Source organism: Gavialis gangeticus, unplaced genomic scaffold (assembly GCF_001723915.1).
Source record: "Gavialis gangeticus isolate Ggan-Ray unplaced genomic scaffold, GavGan_comp1, whole genome shotgun sequence".
Classification (NCBI taxonomy): domain Eukaryota; kingdom Metazoa; phylum Chordata; order Crocodylia; family Gavialidae; genus Gavialis; species Gavialis gangeticus.
This window is the reverse complement of record NW_017728994.1, coordinates 441,288-461,100: the sequence shown is the minus strand read 5'-3', so window position 1 is coordinate 461,100 and position 19,813 is coordinate 441,288. Positions and strand designations below refer to the sequence as shown.

At 39.6% G+C, this 19,813-nt stretch overlaps 1 protein-coding gene across 2 annotated transcripts in view; it reads left to right on the top strand.

Annotated features, from left to right (window-relative positions):
• Positions 1-19,813, top strand: part of BICC1 (BicC family RNA binding protein 1) — a 278,024-nt gene that overhangs the window by 235,841 nt on the left and 22,370 nt on the right. The window contains exons 8-17 of one of the 2 annotated variants that reach the window (XM_019502212.1): positions 19-123; positions 1,826-2,077; positions 9,132-9,263; positions 10,507-10,693; positions 11,821-11,979; positions 12,379-12,575; positions 12,831-12,972; positions 14,295-14,451; positions 17,619-17,784; positions 19,172-19,211. In XM_019502212.1, the coding sequence (XP_019357757.1) occupies positions 19-123; positions 1,826-2,077; positions 9,132-9,263; positions 10,507-10,693; positions 11,821-11,979; positions 12,379-12,575; positions 12,831-12,972; positions 14,295-14,451; positions 17,619-17,784; positions 19,172-19,211 (1,537 nt within the window). The remainder of the gene's footprint in view (positions 1-18; positions 124-1,825; positions 2,078-9,131; positions 9,264-10,506; positions 10,694-11,820; positions 11,980-12,378; positions 12,576-12,830; positions 12,973-14,294; positions 14,452-17,618; positions 17,785-19,171; positions 19,212-19,813) is intronic. The other variant, XM_019502213.1, reaches the window with a different exon arrangement.

Sequence of the window (19,813 nt, the reverse complement as noted above, 5' to 3'; positions counted from 1 at the left end):
TTTCCCACAATTCAGCATATATCACAGACTTACAACATTTCAGTTTCTTTTAAACAACGTTCTCGAATGTATGGTACTACTGTCATTGTCAGGGGGTCACAGAATAATACTAGTGCTGTAAAGGTAATACACTTATTAAGTATTATTCTCAATGTCTCAAATGTGTAAATAGCTTAAACAGTTTTTTTAAAGTAGGGGTGCTCAACCACTGGCTTACAAGCCAGATCCGGCCTGTGACCCTGTGTCATCCAGCGCATGGTGCTCCCCATGGGTCTGGAAATTTGGCAGTGAGAGAGCGGTGGCACTGATCCCCCACCATCAAATTTACAGAGCCAGGGAGATACTGGGTTCCTGTGAGCTGGATCAGGCCTCCAGTCCCAATGTGCAGGGCTGGGTGGTGGTGGCACTGGGCCCCAGGGCCCAATCCTGGTGTGGAGAGCAGTAGGGGGCGACATCAGGCCCACAGAACAAAATCCTAGTACACTGGGGTGAAAGGTGGTGGTGCCAGGCCCCTGTGGACTAATCCTGGGACACAGGGGTGGGAGGGGATGGTGCCGGTCAACTGGGACCCAGCCCCAGCATGTTAGGGCAAAACAGTCAGTGCCAGGCCTTTGGGGCCAAATCACAGGGGAGGGGTGGTATTGGGCCCTCAGGACCCAATCCCAGCACCCCAGGACCTCAGCCTGGCACTTGGGACAGGAAGAGGGTGGTGCTTGACCCCAGGGCCTGCTCCTGGTGCTTTGGGGCAGGGAGGGGGTAATGCTAGGCCCCAGAGCCCAATACTGGCATGGGAGCTCAATCTGGACTGAAGACCGGTCCTGCCATACCCATCTGGCATGCAGGGCCAAAAAGGTAAGCACCACTGTGTTAAACAGTGTATAGTTGCAATGCTGTCACTGATTAGTAAGGCTGCCTGTTACCACATGGTGATTTGAATATATTGATCTTAAAGGCTAATATTTTTGATAAAATAACATCTGTGTGTTTAAAGATGGATTTTTTTTTTTTTTTTGGCTTTCACCCTAGTATGCCTTCATTTCAGTTTAACCTAATTAGGTGACTCAAATTCTCAACATGCTGGCAAATGGTTAATACCACAATCCAAAACAGAAAAACAATACTGGATCCTCTTCCACCTATTGTAAAACATCTAGTAAGCAAACAATGTAGCAAAAACAACACCAAGTCATACAAACCTCAGCCCTTTCCATATATCAAGTCCAATATGTGGACTCCAAACATGGGCTGAGAGTCAACAAATTAGATCTCTTTTGGACAAAGGGAGAGAGAGAGCAAATTTTGACAGAGAAAGAAAGGGCCTTTCATTGACTACATCCTGCCAACACTACCTTCTCTCATAAAGCCAAAGGAGCTGTCTTGAGCTCTTGTGCAGATGACTACTACAGCAATAAGGTGGTCTCTAGTCAATTAGTATTTCATAGTCCAAGTCCTGAAATTAGTTCTGTTTGGGTAGTTCATATGGATTTCACTGTAGCTGCACAGGAGTACTGGATTGGAGTGCAGGATTGGGGCCAGGACATTAAGATCATCGTAACTGTCCCCTGTGAAACCAATTGTATATTGTACAACTCTTCATAAGATGGAGACTTGGAGGTAAAGTTGTTTCTGAATTATGACTCAACTTAATTTTAAGCAATATGCATCTTTTAATTTTTCTTTTATGCAAGAAAATCCTTTATATTCTTCTGCGACTTACTTTCAGAATTAGATGTGTGGTGACTAAAACAAATGTATCCTGAGGAAACCTGCATTTGGGTGTGCTGTTTTGACAGTTTATCTGCAGTGCATTTTCTCTTTCTTGTAGGAAGGAACAGCAATGCTTCTGGAACACCTGGCAGGCAGTTTGGCCTCTGCAATCCCAGTGAGCACACAGCTGGACATTGCAGCACAACATCATCTCTTTATGATGGGTAGAAATGGCAGTAACATCAAACATATCATGCAGAGAACTGGTGCTCAGATCCACTTCCCTGACCCCAGTAACCCACAAAAGAAATCCACTGTCTACCTCCAGGGCACTATTGAGTCTGTCTGTCTTGCCAGACAATATCTCATGGTAAATATTTCAGTAATTGCTGTATGAAAATAACTAAAAGAAAGTATGCCCAATTTGTCCGTAAAATGCAAATGACTTATTATACAATATTGATTCAGCTGACAGCTCTTCTTTTGAATGTATTGTGTAGAAGTTACTATGAATTATAGTGCCTTAAATATTTTATTAATAAAAATGTCCTGTAGTGTCATGATAAAGTAGCCCTTGCTCAGTAAGAATACAAACATGCATAATTTAAATTGGGTTTAAGAATGAGTTACAAATATTCACACAGGCATTTTTGTTTCTTTCTTGGCCATTGATTCGTCTTCCTTTTATTTGTATGCAGGATAAACAGTTAACTTTCTGAAGCTATTGACAGGGGTACCTGGCACAAGTTTCTGGGAAGCAAGTTTAAGTAGAAGTCATGTGGATGTGATTCATACAGAATACCCAAAGGGCATGTCTATACATGTAATTAATGTGGATGAATACACTCCAGAGCAGTTTGTATGTGCCCCGGGCACGGTGTTTGCACGTGTGCCTAGTACCACAAAACATTGAGCAGGGGTGGAGCAGCTGCAGCTGACAGGGGGCCCCATGGGTCAGCCTGCCAACCCAGGGCTTCTCCAACCCAGCTCAGTGTGCAACACAGGGGCTGGCTGGGGCACAAGGGTGCTTCAGTGCAGGGCTAGCCAACAGACAGCCCTTCACTGAAGCACTCTCATGCCCCAGCCAGCCCTGTCAGCATCTACATGTGCATTGTGGCTGAGTAAATAACTGCTATAAGATGGTACTTGTACTACTCTGCTGTAAGATGGCAATATTATGCTATGATGGAGTTCATTAGTTTACTCCATCCTAATAGCTCCACATGTGTAGAAAGCGACCTTTTACTGTGAAGCTAATTAGTCACCTCCACGGTAAATATCTTATATAGACGTGCCCAGAAGGTCCTACGTTCTTTTGTCTGTCCCTTTAACAAAACTAGCCTTGGAGGAGGAGTGCTTTTTTAAAACCAATCCTGATTGCATCCATTAGGCATTATTGTATTAATAACTATAATATTTGTTATACATAAAGCCATGTCTCTTCATAGTGATAGTTAGCACTTAGAATAACTGAAACCTGAGTTTAATATCAGTGCTGATAACAGATGTCTGCCAATTCCTAATAATTTTTTTTCACATGGCAACATGTGATCTGTTTTACCTCACTAAGAATTAATGGGTTGTGTGTTTTAAAAGGAAGCAACTCAGTGAAAACTTTCAACCGGTCATGTGGTAACAAACTCATAGCTACAGTTGGCTTAATATTTTTAAGTTTCACGGTTAGCTAAGGCTGTCACTAATATATTGGTTATAAAGCTTTAACATTAAACCCTAATTGTGCACTAGCTGAGATGAGAAAGCTGAACATATATTTAGAAATGAAGCCAGAGAAAACTTAGTTTACTCGTATTTAATAAAAAGTTTGGAACTAAAGGAAATGTTTAACATGCAGGGTAAAAAACCTTTATGATTTGCCACTGACCAGATTAGATAAATTTCTTCATATATTCTTTTCAGTGGAATTCAGTTTTATATGTCTGAGACTTCCATGTAGATTATGACCATGTTTAATGGTAACAGCTTTCCAGCTATGGTTGAATGAATAATGTTGGCTGCTTTCACCCTTCCTGGAAGCAGTCGAGATATGTGCTGATGATGTTTCAAACCAATGTAAAAAGACTGTCTTCTGGCCTTGTAAAAAGATATTTGATGGCAAAATGTGTATCAGCCTAACCTGTTCTTTGATCCTAATCTCTAGAAGCTACTTAAGAACAACAAACAGAAAACAAGCAACATAAGCAAGCAATTAGTGAATTACTACAGTGTGTCAAAGTGCTAGATACTATAAAAACTAAAAATGGGAAAAGGCAGCTTAAGGAGAGGTATTAAGACTTGTTCTTTGTTTGTTTCTTTTTAGTTTTTTTTTTCCCAGAACCTTAAGAGATCACTATATTCAGCCCTTTGAAAGTAAATGAAGGTTAAGTTTCCTTCAAGCTTTTGTAGCTGGATAAACTACATAGTAGTGATATCACTCATTTTTTTTAAACAATCAACACATGCAAAATGAAGTTGACAAACTTATTGTGAATGAAAACTAATGTTTTTTTAATTGATTTTTGACATTGTGCATAGAATAACACATCAACCAAAATGTTAATGTATATATTGCATGGCTTTTTATGACATGCATATGTCATATTTTAATAATATTAATTATTTTTAAATGTTTTCTGAACCTGGCATTAATACTAACCTGTACTGAACTTGACAAGTTTACTCACTGGCTTATATTGGTGTATAAATAAATTACAGACCATCTTAAATGTTGGCTTGAAAACCATTTCATACTACAAATACATGCTAGTCATAGAAGCATATAATTTTGTCACTGGCTTGGCAGCCCATCTGCCTTTTTCTTTATATTCCAGTGTGCACTAGTAAGTTCATCAAGAAAGTTTAATTCAGTGGCTTTGCATAAAACAGCTTGGTCTGTGCTTTATTTTGCAAATACTACTAGATTTTTCATTTGTTTTCGTACATATTTAAACTTTCCCCATATTGACAATATAGTTTTATATCTTTAATCTCTCTCCAAAAATGCTACTTGTACCACAGAAATCTCTGCTGCAGTTGGACCTTTTTAATAATCTTCCCATTTAATATTGGTTTTAGAATGGACATATTTATTTTCTTTCCTTTCTTTTTTCCATTATCCTTACCCACATGTTCTAAATGTACAATAGTAAAACTATAGTCAAAATACCAAATTTTGTGATGTACATATGAAGAAGACTTATTTCCAGCTTTCAAAATTTCCGTTTTTCGCTTTGTTTTCTTAACCTTTTAGTTGAGACTTTTTATCCAATAACATTCAGTGTGATCTTTGATATTACCATACATAACTGGCTTTACAAAAGCTTTTGGAAAATCCAGGTATGATATTTCATAGACTTCATAGACATTAGGGCTGGAACAGACCTTGTGAGATCATTGGTTCCAGCCTCCTGCCCAAGGGATAGGAAACAAGCTGGGGTCAGATCACCCTAGCAAGATAAGTATCCAAGCATTTCTTAAAGGTATCCAGAGTAGCTGCTTGCACCACTTCTTGGGGAAGTCTATTCCAGACTCTGGAGCATCGGACAGTAAAGAAGTTTTTCCTTGTATCCAGTCTAAAACAGTCTTCCAGCAGTTTGCTACCGTTAAACCTTGTCTTCCCTTGGGGTACCCTGGAGAACAAACGTTCTCCCAGTTCCTGATGCACACCCCTTTATATACGTACAGGCTGCCACCAAGTCACCCCTGAGCCTTTGCTTCTCCAGGTTGAAGAGTCCTGTGCCTCTCAACCTCTCCTCATAAGGCCTGTTCTCTTGACCTCTAATCATGGGGATGGCTCTCCTCTAGTCTCTCTCAAGCTTCTGCACATCCTTTCTAAAGTATGGATCCCAGAATTGGATGCAGTACTCCAGCTGTGGCATAACCAAGGCCAATTAAAGCTGGAAGATGACTTCTTGGGTCTTCCTTGAGATGCATTGGTAGGTGCAAGCCAGAGTTTTTATTTGCTTTGATGGCTGCGGGATTGCATTGATGGCTCATGTTCATCTTCTGGTCAGTCATGACCCCCAAGTCTCTTTTGGTCATGATGCTAGTGAGTTTAGCAGTGTTGAGCGTATAAGTATTCTGTGGGTTGTTTTTCCCCAAGGTGGAGCACCTTGCATTTCTCCATGTTGAATGTCATCAGGTTTTGATCCTCCCACCTTATGAGCCTGTCCAGTTCGGTCTGTCCTCCAGTGAGCCTGCACTTGTAGGGAACTACAAGCCAATCAGTTTGACCTCAATCCCTGGAAAGACCTTGGAAAAAAATCATCAAAAAACCCATCAACAACAGGCTGACAGAAGGCAACATTCTGAAAGAGGGCCAACACGGCTTCATTGTGGGTAGTTCTTGCCTGACCACCCTCATTTCCTTCTATGACGAGCTGACATATTACCTGGACAAAGGAGAAGAGGTTGATGATTTCAAAAAAGCCTTTGATTTGGTCTCCCATGATGTCCTCATGGTAAAATTTAGCAACTGCACAACCTTATGGTCTGATGGCTGGGGAACTGGCTCCGTGGTCAGACCCAGAGAGTGATAGGGGAATGATAATGAATGGGGGATGGGGGGAGAATGAACAGGGGACAGGGGGGAATGAATGGAGGGCAGGGGGAACCAACGGGTAGGGGGAATGAGCCGCCTACTTGTTCTCCTATTCTCTCCAGCCTCCTGCTTGTTCTCCTGCTCATCTCCAGTGTCCAGAGCAAGGGAATGAGCAGGGGCTGGAGACCAGCTGGGGGGGGGGAGGCCGTTGGGGAGGACTGTAGCCCCTGGGGGGCCTGGGACACTGCAGGCAGGGTAGTCCATATGCTGGGGGGGGGCTCTGCCCTGTGGGGGGCAGGGGACCATTGATGATGTGAAGGGGGTGCACACAGGTGCATGTGCACTCCCTGAGCGTGGCAGTGCACCCCTCAAAAAAAGTTGCTTGCCACCACCCCACCGCCACCGGTGTCTGTGGGCAGTCAGCAATTGCTGCTGGTCACTGCTGTTGCTGCCAGTGGTGCTCCCCAGTTGGTGCTCACCACCCCCCCACCACCACCGACAGCACCAGCGGCATCTGCGGGACCTCCCCGCTTATCGCCACTGCCACTCTCCTGCTGCCACCAGCGCCGCTGTGCCCCCCCAGCCACCAGGTGCATGCGGCATTCATGCAGAGGACCCACCCCTCCTAAGCAGCCCCCACACCCACAGTCCCACACCTACCCGCACACTGATCTGCATCCCCCCCAACATCCCTCCACACCCACCCACATCCCCCCACACCCACCATGTGATAAGAAAACCAAAAGCAAACATTAAAACACAGATATTTAGGGTTTATTTTATTATGATGCTAGAGACACTGGTAGGCTTCCAAATTTCTTTAACATTGTCAATATAGCAATAAAACATTGCCCATCTGATCAATCCCCCTTTCTCTCTGTCTCTTTTTCTAATTGTAGAAGAATGTGGATTTTGGGGTATTTTAAAAAGTGAATTTGGGATGCTGCTTCAATAGTCTAGCTGACACAAGGTGCTAGTGTCCCCAGATACCAAGTGGCTGGGCCTCAGAAGCTCCTGAGATCAAGTAGCCCTGAGCTGCTGGCCAGGGCAGGTTTCTATACTGCTGGGGCCAGCACAGGTGCTGGCCCCAGGCTTTAGCTTCCCCCGGCTGCAGATCTGGGAGGAGCCAGGCAGAGTTATTTTGCCCCAAGAGGCACAATTTGCTCCACAACAAAGTACATGTCTGAGCACATGCACTGAGGCAAAAAGCCCCGGCTCAAGTTTGCACTGCTTCTGTTTGAGCTGCTGCAAGCATGTGTAGACACCCCTCTTGGGTGCATTCCATCTAGGCCAGCTGACTTGTGGATGTCCAGCCTCTCACGCTGTTCCTGCACAAAATCTTTGCCAATTATAGGCATATGATCACCCTTACCTGGTAGTCCTACATCCTGTCAGGCAGGGTGATCCCCTTGGGCTGGTGGAAAACCAACACAAAGTAATAGTTGAGGAAATTAGCTTTCTCCTGGGTGTCAGATGTCCCGTTTAGTTCAGCAAGGGTCCAATGTTGCCCTTGTTTTTTTTCCGACTTCCCATGTATTTGAAGAAGGACTTTTTATTTGTCCTTGATTTCCATAGCCAGTTTGAGTTCAGTTTCAGCCTTGGCTTTTTTGATCTTCTCCCTACAGGTGTGGGCCAGTGCTGCGTAATCCTCCTTAGTGGTAGTTCCCGACTTCCATCCCTGATAAGCTTCTCTTTTCAGATTCAGGAGGTTCATGAGTTCCCTACTGAGCCAAGGCAGTGTACCAGCCCTTTTGTTACCTTTCCTACAGGCTGGAATGGACTTGCTTTGTGCTTTTAGGATCAAGTCCTTAAGGAGCAACCACTCATTATGGACTTGCATCCCTGTCAGAGCATGGTCTCTCAGGAATGCAACAACCAAGCTCCTGAGTTTGTGAAAGTCAGCTTTTCTAAAGTCAAGGGTTTCTGCATTGCTGACTGATTTGCCAGATTTACGATGGATAGAGACAGTGATCAACTTGTGATCACTGTCACCAAGCTTCCCTTCAATCCTCAGGTTGCTGACTAGATCATCCCCTTTGGCCAGTACCAGATCCCTTACCTCTTGTCAGCCCATAGACTTCTTGGGTCAAATAGAGCTCGTCAGTGCAAGTCAATCACTGGCTCTATCTTCTCATGCATTTTTAATGTGCACATGAAGTATGTTTAGATTACACTATTAATATCTAGTTTAAATTCTCAACTCCTAGAAATAGTTATCACATTTATTCATTTTTTACAGAACACCCAGCATTTGTTTGTTGCTCTGTAAAAAGATGCAGTTGTTTCTTTCTTCTCCCATCTGTGTTGTCTGATATTAAAAATGTGGTTATTTCAAAGGTATTTCATGTGAAACTTTGAAAATGTAAATTTAGCTACCTTTGCATGGAACAAATGAAAATGTTTAATGCCAGTTTTACAGTCTCCAATCTCAAAGGAGTTATTCTATCCAGTTGTTTCTTCACACACTAATTCTTCTGCCCTTAAAGTTAACAATATGAGAAAATAGCAGTGCTAAATATAATTTTTACAGTATTTAAAATTAGATAGTAGGCATTTACCAAAGTTCATCATTCAAATAGCTGGGGGGGTTTTATAGCAAACATAACATGCATATAATATAGTTTTTTATGTCTAAAATGTTTATACCATCCCAATTTCAAACTGTCAAGATTTCTGGTCAAAATTCTGAGGGAAAAAATGCTGATCATTATAATTTTTTTCTGCCCTATTTAATTCTGATATGCAAAGATCATCACATACAATGCACGTCATTGATATAATATCAATATCATCACATTAGAATAATAATGCTTTCTATTTTTAGCTGAAATTTTATATTTCATATGAGCATATCTTGACATAAAAACTTTTGTATTTAAATTTCCAGGGTTGCCTGCCTCTTGTGCTGATGTTTGATATGAAGGAAGAAATTGAAGTAGAACCCCAGTTTATCACTCAACTAATGGAACAGTTAGATGTCTTCATAAGCCTTAAACCAAAGCCAAAACAACCAAGCAAGGTTAGTGAAAACCTAGTATTTTCTTTGCAAACTGTGACGTATGCTCTCTTTATCAGAAGCCACTATAGTGCTTTTTGATACTAGATTTCAAAAAGCCATGCAGTTTTCTCTTGTCTCATCTTTCCTAGGGCTACTGCTGTGGTGACATGGGATCAGATTCTACTTCATTGAAGGAAATGCTCCTTTTTGCTTTCAGTGAAGTCATACACACTGTGATCAGAACTTTAGCCCCACTAGATTTAAACTAAAAGGAAATTCAATTTTTTTTTCAGTTAATCTTAAACTTGGAAAAATGTTTTTAGGCTGAAATCTTTCCTGTTACACTAGCTCTGATTTTTCCCCATTTTTTTATAAAAGATTTGACAAAATTTGTGTTAACTGTTCTAGCGAAGTATTGGCCATGCAAACGCTTTCACAGGAGAGCAGAGCCACTTTCATGAGCGGATCTACTATGACGTATTACTGACCATGTTTCCTCACATACAGCAAACTCTCTAATACAGATAACTCACTAATATTTTTAATAATTACTAAAAATTTTCTTCTGCCTGTTCCTGATAAAACATAATCAAGGCTTTGTGTTTATTTCCCCATGTGTGCTGAACAGTTTAAGTAGGCTTGTAAACCAGATATCTGTCCTTAAATGGGTTCAAATCAACATACTGACTTCTGACACACTTTCCATTATGTCAGCAATTTTGATTTTAAATGTAGAAGTGTTTACATGAATAGATAGAAATAGTTTACATCCTATATGCTCAGACATCTATATAAACCTTAGTAGAAAGCATGTCATTTAAATAAAGATGAAATACTGTTGTGTGAAATGTTTCTTATAAATTTGACATGACTTTGCCATTTAACTTCTCTATATAGATATATAGACATAGGACGTAAAGAGCACCCCTGTATGCTCTTTATTATGGTGAACCGTAATACTTTTAATCATGGTGACTGATGATAATCCTCAATTTTTTCCCTTTGTAAGCCTCACTTAATTAAAAAATGTAGGAGTATGTTCTTAAAACAAAGTTATTTGCATATTTAAAGGTGAACAAAAATATTAACAATTCTTTAACAATTCCGTAGACTTTTGGATGCCTGAATAACCACCAATGGATATAGTGTTTCAGCTAATTTTGCTTGTTACCTTACCTTACTGTAGCCCTCAAGTAATATCATAAAGCTTGTGCTACACAAATTTGTATTATATTATTATATCAGCTGTTTGGTTTTTTTATAGTCTGTGATTGTAAAAAGTGTGGAGCGAAATGCCTTGAACATGTATGAGGCAAGGAAATGCCTCCTGGGACTTGAAAGTAGTGGCATCACCATAGCAGCAAATCTGTCTACACTTTCATGCCCTGTTGGCCTCTCCTGTCCTGGTTTAGACATTTTGTCCTCAGCAGGGCTAGGACTCACTGGACTAGGTAAATACTTTATTCTTACTTACAACTTTTGAAACACTGATCACAGGTATTGGGAAGGTCACACATTATTTGAGATTATGTATAATAGAGATACTTGATGATTTCTCAAATAGAAACCTACTTGAGTGAAATGCAAACACTCCTTGAATAAAGAGAAATATTTTATAACATTTTGATAATAATCCAACATTCAGAGCTCACCCACAATGGATCCTCTCAAATCATCTCTCCATCCATTAGCACTGATGCATCCACTTTACTGTTCTGTAAATTTATGACAGAACAGAGGAGGAGTATTGTTAAAAATGTAGACAGAGTGCACAAGCACCAGACCCCACTTCCCTCCCAAGAATGGATCCTGATGTAAGACCACAAGTCGCAAGAAAAAATAGCTTATTTCATGGCCAACATAAAACTAGTTACTTCCTGGCTTATTTGTTTTACAATTATTCTCTCTTTGAAAGTAATCCAAATTGAGGGAAGGTTTAAATACTTTTGGCTTACATTTTATACTGATAAATAAGTTCCAATTAGTAACATATCAATATAGAAATAGTATCTTCAATATTAAAATTCCTAGTCAAATCCAACCATTGATTTTGCAAGTACTTAGGAATAAACAGGTTTGCTGATGTTGGGGAATCAGGATGTTATTATGTGAGGACAGCTTTTTTTCTTCACCATGGCACTGTCCAATACTATCTGAAAGTTAAGTGCCTGAGAACAGTGAAGCTGCAAAGTAGCAATTACCTCTAATTTTCAGGTGATGCTTCCCCGAAGTAAAATTTGACAGAAACAATATGGAGACATTCAATAGATACACAAGTTGTTGTAGGTTTTAATGGCAGCAGCCAACAGAAGCATTCAAATACTGCAGTGGTGCAAACAGATAGATTGACTGGAAAAGGAGTAGAGATTTTCCTCCTTTTTGTTTAACTTCCTGAGATCCAAACAGGCCCTGGTTTTCACTGATCCTCAGTTGAGTAAATCTGTCTTAATTATAGTATGTTCTAATCAGAAATAATCAGCAGATTGTTATACAGTGTTGTGTATTAAACATAATTAATATAATCTTTAAAAAATAAAGATCACACATGAATATGAATTATGTGTAATTTTTCCCACAGGTCTGTTGGGTCCTACTGCCCTATCTGTCAACACCTCCACTTCTCCAAACTCCCTCTTGAATGCCCTTAATAGTTCTGTTAGTCCTTTACAGAGTCCAAGTTCAGGCACACCTAGCCCTACATTATGGGCAACATCTCTTGCTAACACAAATGCCACAGGTTAGTAGAAATTAAGTACAAATGAGATCAATTTTTAACTATTTAGGTCACTAGAATAAAAAAAAGTAAAAGATGGTACCATTTTCTCTTAGAAGTCTCACAAGTAGAAATTCTTAAACATTGTTTACATAAATGTATAAATATGCAAATTTTTTTTCTTTAGATTAATTTAATTGCATTTTATAATGTAATATTCAACTTTCTAGTATTGTTTTAAATGAGAAAATATAAAAATCTAAGTATCAAATACTACATTAAATAATTGGCTTTGCATGTTAATGTTCAATATAATTAAATTCAAAAGATTTTATATTGTATTCCATCATAATTCAGTTTGATTTACTATCTGATGTACTCAGCTTGTCAGCTAACCCAAACATGACTTAATTTTTTATACAGGTTTTTCTGCTATACCACACCTGATGATACCGTCTACTGCCCAAGCCACTTTAACTAGTATTCTGCTATCTGGAGTACCTAATTATAGCCAGAATACACCATCTCCCCCCCCTGGCTTGACTCCCATTGATGTCCATGTCAATGGTATGCAACCAGAAAACAAAAAAGGCTCAACTTCTTTAAATGGTCATGTGAAGGTAAGCATTGTGATGTACATCCTAGATGACCATTTGTCTTATTTGTTATGAGTCTAGTCTAAAATAATTTTAAGAAAAACCATCTGTCATTCATCTAAGATCACTCAGATTCGGACTGCAAATAAATGCTTACAATATGTAACTTCATCATTAAAAAAGCAAAACTTGTAGCTAACGTTCATGTGTGAATGCAAAGAAAGAGGAGGAAGTCAAATATCAAAAAGTTTTTAAAACATATTTTGTTAATTATTTCAGACCTCAAATATCAGCTATGCTGCACTATCTGCCTCATCACTAGGAGAAAATGTGTTGAGCACAAACCACAGTGATCCAGTAAGACAAACAAGTAGTCATAGCACCTCAGAACAAGTGACTGCCAAATCAGATACTACAGATGGTAACATCTTGACTTGTATTTTTGGTAGTAATTGGTGGTAATGTTCATTTGATTAATGTTTGTCCATTTCACAAACAAATAATCACATGTTGAGATGAAATTTTTGCCATTATTTTTTTTTAGAATTAAGCCTTACGTCATACACATGTTATCTAAGAGATTGTATAAAAGTTGTCCAGTACCATGGATATTATAAGATCAGTTAATATGTTTGCACCACATTGTTTCTGTGGGTGCAGATACAGATAACAGTTTAACAGTTGCAAAATGTTACTGATTAGGAACCAATTCACATTTGTTGTGGGACAGTGTGGACACACATGCAAGTTAACCTTTCAAAAACATCATTGATAAGGAACCAGTTCACAATTGTATGCTAGTATAAGTGCATTGGTTTAAACAAAAACAACAAACCAACCCCCCTCAAAACCCCACCCTTGACCAACACAGTTATATTGCTATAAAAAACCCTCTGACAATCAGGGAAGTTAATTATGTATTTTATTTTAATGTTTTCATCAATTTAATAGGTGCGTTAGCTACGCCAGCTAATCTTTGCATTAGCGTTGTAAAAGAGGAAACCAGGATTTATCAAAAAGAAACAAGACTGTGTAGAGAGGCTGCATTCCTCTCTAACAAATATTATGTTTGTGCAAAGGAAGTTTCTTTTTTGTTAGGTTCACAGTCACCCTGAACATTGATTTTAATGAAATACTCATTGGCCAGTTAGAAATATTTGATCAGTCATAGTTTAAAGAAAATTAAATGTTGAGCTGTTTAATGTTAAAACATTACTTTGTTTTTGTTCAGTCTCACATGTAGGTACTTCCAGATACTTTGATGTTTAGACAAAGATTTTTTTTCAATTTTCTGCTGGTTTTGAGTGCCTCAGTTTCTGACTACCAAAATCAAAACATATTAAAAGGCCTGATTGCTAGGAAGTGCTCATCAGTCAGCTTCAACATCCTGTATTGAGTGAGGTACCTAAACCCCTAAAATGCATCCAAAATCCCCAGTCATTTCTGACCTTAAGTTGTTAGCTTTGACAGTATCCTCGTATAGCTAAATCTTGCTTAACTTGAAAAAATACTCTTCAGGTTTGTAGTCAACCACACATGTCAATGCATACTTGTATATAAGCAAATGAAATAACTGTGGCTATTTAGCTTTGAATAAATTAGTCCTTCTATAAATCACAGAGATTTACATATAGAGTGTGAAAATAGTTTTAATTTCATAGCAATGACTGCCAGCAGTATGTATAATAACGATATTGGAATAAAAAGGGCTTTATTTTACCACTGTTTTTCTTGGTTTTGTAGGTTGCAATGATGCTTTTGTAGAAGTAGGCATGCCAAGAAGTCCATCACATTCAGCCAATGCCAGTGATCTGAAGCAGATGATGAGTTCTTCAAAACAATCATGTGCTAAGAGACAAACCGTAGAGTTATTGCAAGGCACCAAAAACTCTCACTTACAGTATGTAACACTTCTAAGTTTAGAAGTATAGAATTTAGTGATGGGCAGAAATATATATCATGTTCCTTGGGTCAGGATATCTGGTTCAGTCATTGACGAATATTTGGAGAACTGGTCTTAATCAGACTTGGCTGTACTTAATATATTTCCACTATTTGTATAAGTTCTTCATATTTTTGTACTTTATTTTACATTTAATTTTTTCCTTTTTATTTGCTCCCCAAAAGCATTGCTTCCATCTTCCCCTCCTCCTAAATTCTCCTCTCTGAGGAGCTTATAGTTATACTAACATCAGTAGAACTTTATCACTGACTGTCCCTGCTGTGAGAAGTCGTGCACTTGAGATTTTTTTTCTTAGTGGCAAAGCATATTCAGCAAATAAAGTTATTTTCCCAAGTTGTTGAAGAAGGCCAATTGAAAAATTGGCAGTTATCTGTAAATAACACTTTTTGGATCAATCTCCATCTTTTTCCAATTCAGATTTTCTTCCTTGTCAGTTATACTTTGTTCAGTTTTCCTCCAGTCTAGTTTCATAGATTTCATAGACATTAGGGGCTGGAAGGGACCTCATGAGATCATCGGGTCCAGGCCTCCCCCATCATAGGCAGGAAGTCAACCAGTATCAAGTGACCCCAGCAAGAAATAAATCCAGCTGATTTTTGAAGGAGTCCAGAGCAGGTGTTTGCACTACTTCTGAGGAGAGTTTGTTCCAGACCCTGGACACATGCACTATAAAGAACTTTTTTCTTATATCCAGTCTAAATCAGCCTTCCTGGAGTTTATGGCTGTTAGACCTTGTTATTCTTTGAGGGGTGTGGTGAACAAATCCCGATGTATACACCCTGAGCCTTCTCTTTGCCAGACTGAAGAGTCCCAGTCCCTCAGCCTCTTCTCATACAGCCTTCCCTCCAGGCCTCAGATCATACAAGGGGCTCTCCTCTAGACTCTCTCAAGCTTCTCCACATCCTTCCTGAAGTGGGGGGCCCAATACTGAATGCAGTACTCCAGCTGCAGTCTCCCCAGGGCCAAGTAAAGCGGGAGGATGACTTCCCTGGTTTTGCTTGAGATGCATCAGTGGATGCACGCCAGAGTTTGGTTAGCTTTGCCCACCACTGCATCATATTGGTGGCTCGTATTTATCTTGTGTTCAATCAAGACCCCCAAGTTCCTTTTGATCGTGGTGGTAGCAAGTGTAGCACTGCTGAGCCTGTAAGTATGCTGAGGGCTCTTCCTACTGAGGTGCAGCACCTTGCACTTCTCTGCATTGAAGGTCATCCAGTTTTGGTCAGCCCACCTTAAGAGCGTGTCCAAGTTGGCCTGTATTCCCAGCTGTCCTGCAGTGTGACAGCCCTCCCCCATAATTTGGTATCGTCTGTGAACTTGGCCAGTCCACATCTGACTTCTGAATCTATATTGTTGATGAAAATGTTAAAGAGTACTGGCCTGAGTACCAAGCCCTAAGGGACTCCACTGGTAACCCTGTGCCATGTTGATTTGCTCCCTTCAACTAGTACTCTTTGGGTCTGACTTCATAGCCAGTTGCCTAGCCATCAGACCATATCAAGGCACAGTTCCCCAGCTTAACCATGAGGATATCATGGGAACTAAGTCAAAGGCCTTCTTGAAGTCCAGATATATGATGTCCACATCATCTCCCTTGTCCAAGGCATATGTTACCTGGTCATAGAGGGAGATGAGGTTGGTCAGGCAAGACCTGCCAGTCACAAAGCCTTGTTGGCTGGCATTCGGAAGTTTTAAATAACCTGAAGAGAGCTTCCACTGTCTCCCCTTAGGAACTGATCATAAAATACCTCCCTGTTGGGAATTGTTCAGTGTTCTTCAGGATAAATTTTAATTTGCTTAACTGCCTTTATTTATTTTACTATACAATGATAGTTATGTATACCCTCATGTACATTTCTTTGACTTTAGTTATAAAGCTTTGGAATACTACATTAATACATTTGAATATTGTCTGGGCATGTCTACATGTGCCCCTACAGCGCCGTTGTTACTGCGCTGTCATTTGGTACTTCCTTTTGGAGTAATAAATGATGGTGCAGTACCAGCCCGTATTGTGCCATGTGCACGGTGCACAGTTATTTTTAGCTGTTAAGTTGTGGTAGCAACATGCGATAACAAGGGAGCACGTTGCTATGATAATATAGCAGCCAGTGCTACGTTGCCTTAGTGCATTGCTATGACGACATAGCATCACATGTAGACGTGTACATTATTAGCGTATATGCAGTTAACCTTGGTGTTTTCTTTGTTAGGAATTATGTAGTTATTTAAAATACAGGTTTCCCTTTACAGCTTTATGCTGTACATGCATTCCTGGAAAACCAAGCATAACTCGAATTCACGTAAAGAGAACCCACTTTACAATGTAACAAATAGGGATATGCTCCAAGACCTTGATTGTACTGACCCCCCAGACCCACTTTTACAAGAACATTTTGGTATTTACCAACAGCAGACAGTATACACAAGCACAGGGTAGTGGTGAATGTTACCATAATGGGGATGGTAACTACAGAAATACTTGTCACAGACAGCGAGTGAGGAGCACAGATCCACACAGGAGACTGTATTTTGATATGCATCACTCCCACAATGTACCACACAAAGTTGCTGGCTCTGGGCTTCCACCGCACCTATCACATAAGAGTGAATTTACCTTGCATAACAAATTTTTGGTATAAAAATGGTCATTGCATAAGAGAGAATTCATACGTACAGAACCTGTATAAAGCGAGGGAAACCTGTATGATTGCTTTTCTGTCTCTTGGGGAAAGTGCCCACAAACGGTGATCATTGTAGTGAAAAGTTATTCTAACAGATGCTTTTATAAGTGCAACTGGAGTTTCCAAGACATGGTTTTCCCTTTCATTTTATCTTCACAGGGTGTGAAGCTGCTCAAGTTGCCAAGATTCAGGCAAATGAGGGGCTGAACTAGGAACCTTTTTTGAACTGATGTATTTTTATTAGATCACTGTGTTTGTAAGTTCAGGTATTAGCCTATTCAGAGTAAATGAGATCTGTTGGGTTTTTTTTTTTAATGGTGTAAAAATAGAATTGTAAGAGAGAATATTAATGAAATTTTGAAAAAAGCGTAGAGTGGATAATGAAGTAGTAAACCATAAAAAATTACCCTTCTTTTCCAGCACTGCAGAGAGATTGCTGTCTGACACCGAGCTGAGTGCTTCTGAAAGTCCAGTGGCTGATAAAAAGGCTCCTGGGAGTGAACGAGCAGCAGAGAGGGCCGCAGCTGCACAACAGAATTGTGAGAGAGCACGTCTTGCACCACAGTCATCATTTGTAAATATACAGGTACATGTTAATACTGTATTAGATTTGGTTTTATTAAGTAACCTGAGCAGTAAAGTTTGCTGATAAATGCCTATAAAATAGCGAGTGATGCGAAAGATTGGTTTGGCAGATTAAATGGTTATCAATATTAGTTAAGTTGCAGTCCAATGCATTTAGTAAAGTTAATTCTCTTCTTGTTGTGACAAATGTTCCTCCACAGCATATCTTTTCCAAATGGCAAACTAAATGCATAAAGAGTGCTTCAGGGTCCTGACTTCAATTAATTTACATCTAAAATTAGACAGAATAAGCTATACCTCTGACTACAAGAAGATACAAGTGTTATGTTGGGAGAGTACTTTTTCTCCAGTCCTTTCCCTCAATACTTTGAAGCTCTGTCCCCTCATCAGTTGACTACAAAGAAGACTACACAGAAAAAAATGTTACACTTCTAGGTTTTTCAGGAGTTGGCTTTGTGACAATTTGAGAGAGATGAAGCCTGTGACGTAAGTGAGCATGTAAATTTATGACTTGGCAAAACTCCTGAGGCAAAACTTCCCATTGCTGAATGTGTTAGTTTACTTTTCTGAATTCCAAGGGTTTTATTTTGGTGCTTTCCTTCCTTACATACTTTTCCTGGGGTCTTGAACTCTTATCATTTGCCTTCTACTGTCAGTTTATCAACCAATTCGTCTCTATTTATAAACAGCAAATGTATTGGAGCTTCCTTCTTAGCCAGCTTCCCTGTCATCCCATAGTTGGTTTCTGTCATCCCAAAAAATTGTCCCTAACAAACTCCAAAAACTTGCTCGAGTGCCTGTGTACTGCTGTTACTCTTCCAATAATATCACTGTAATTCAAGTCCTCCCACAAGCAGCACATCCTGTGGTTTGGATGCTTTGATTTATTTTTGAAAAAAATAAGTGTCATCTCTCCATCCCCTCGGTGATCTTCAGTGGGTACACATAATATCACCTTTACTATTCTCCAGGTTTACTTTAGGCTAGAGGCTTTCAACAGATCTATTTCCCACTTCCTACTGTTGAACTTGTTTTCTCAGAGTTTTAAATGTTTACTATCAATAGGTAGTTCAGGAATTCAAAACTACAGTTGAAATAATGTCTTATTAAAAATGCCACATAGGGGAACTTTAAATACTTCCACAACTGCACTTAAATGTATGTCAGAGAGAAAAATGTATAGTCCTAAGTAGGTAATTTTCAGTGAATGTTTTAAGCACATCAGACTTCCATTGGGTAACCGCCACAGTGTTGTATAGTGGCTAACATTCCTCCTCGATGAATTCATGGGCCGTGTTCAAAACCTTTGTTTTCAGAAAGAGCTAAGAACTGGAATGACATTTTGTTAGAGCAGCAATTGAGACATTTTGTGCCTGTTTAATTTTTAGGCATTTGACTATGAACAGAAGAAGCTATTAGCAACTAAAGGTACGTGGAGAAAGAGCAACTTCTGAGTTGCATTTGTTTGTTTTTCCTTCCAGCCGTAGGTTTTTTTTCCTAAGGTTCAACTTTTTATTTTTGCTAAAATTAGGTAAAATAAACTCTGTAATCTCATCTGAAATTTTGAATACCAATTTATAGAACATTGTCAGTATAAGTTTTATAACACGGAGAGAGGGAGATTGTACTGGTAATAGTTTTAGATCTCACACATGACATTTGTCATAGCCAGGGATCCTGATTTTCCCTAATTAAAAAAATAGCAAATTCTCTGATAAAACCCCCAAAATCTGTGATTAAAATGAAACGCCACTATACATACAGATATCAATTGAACACGATGTTTTATTGATATATTTACAATTTTACAGCAATTTGGAAACCTGCCAGTGCTGATCACTACAATAAAATAAATTCTAAATACTGATAAATTTTGGTATTTGGTTTTGGGGGTTTTATCATGAAAAATTAGAGCTCCTCCTGCCCCCGTAGCTCACAAGGATGCAGGTCCAGGCTCCTCACTCCCAAGCCACAGCCCCTTGAGCCCTGCTGGTGCCTCTCACTCCCTACCAACAGCCCCCCTCCCCCCA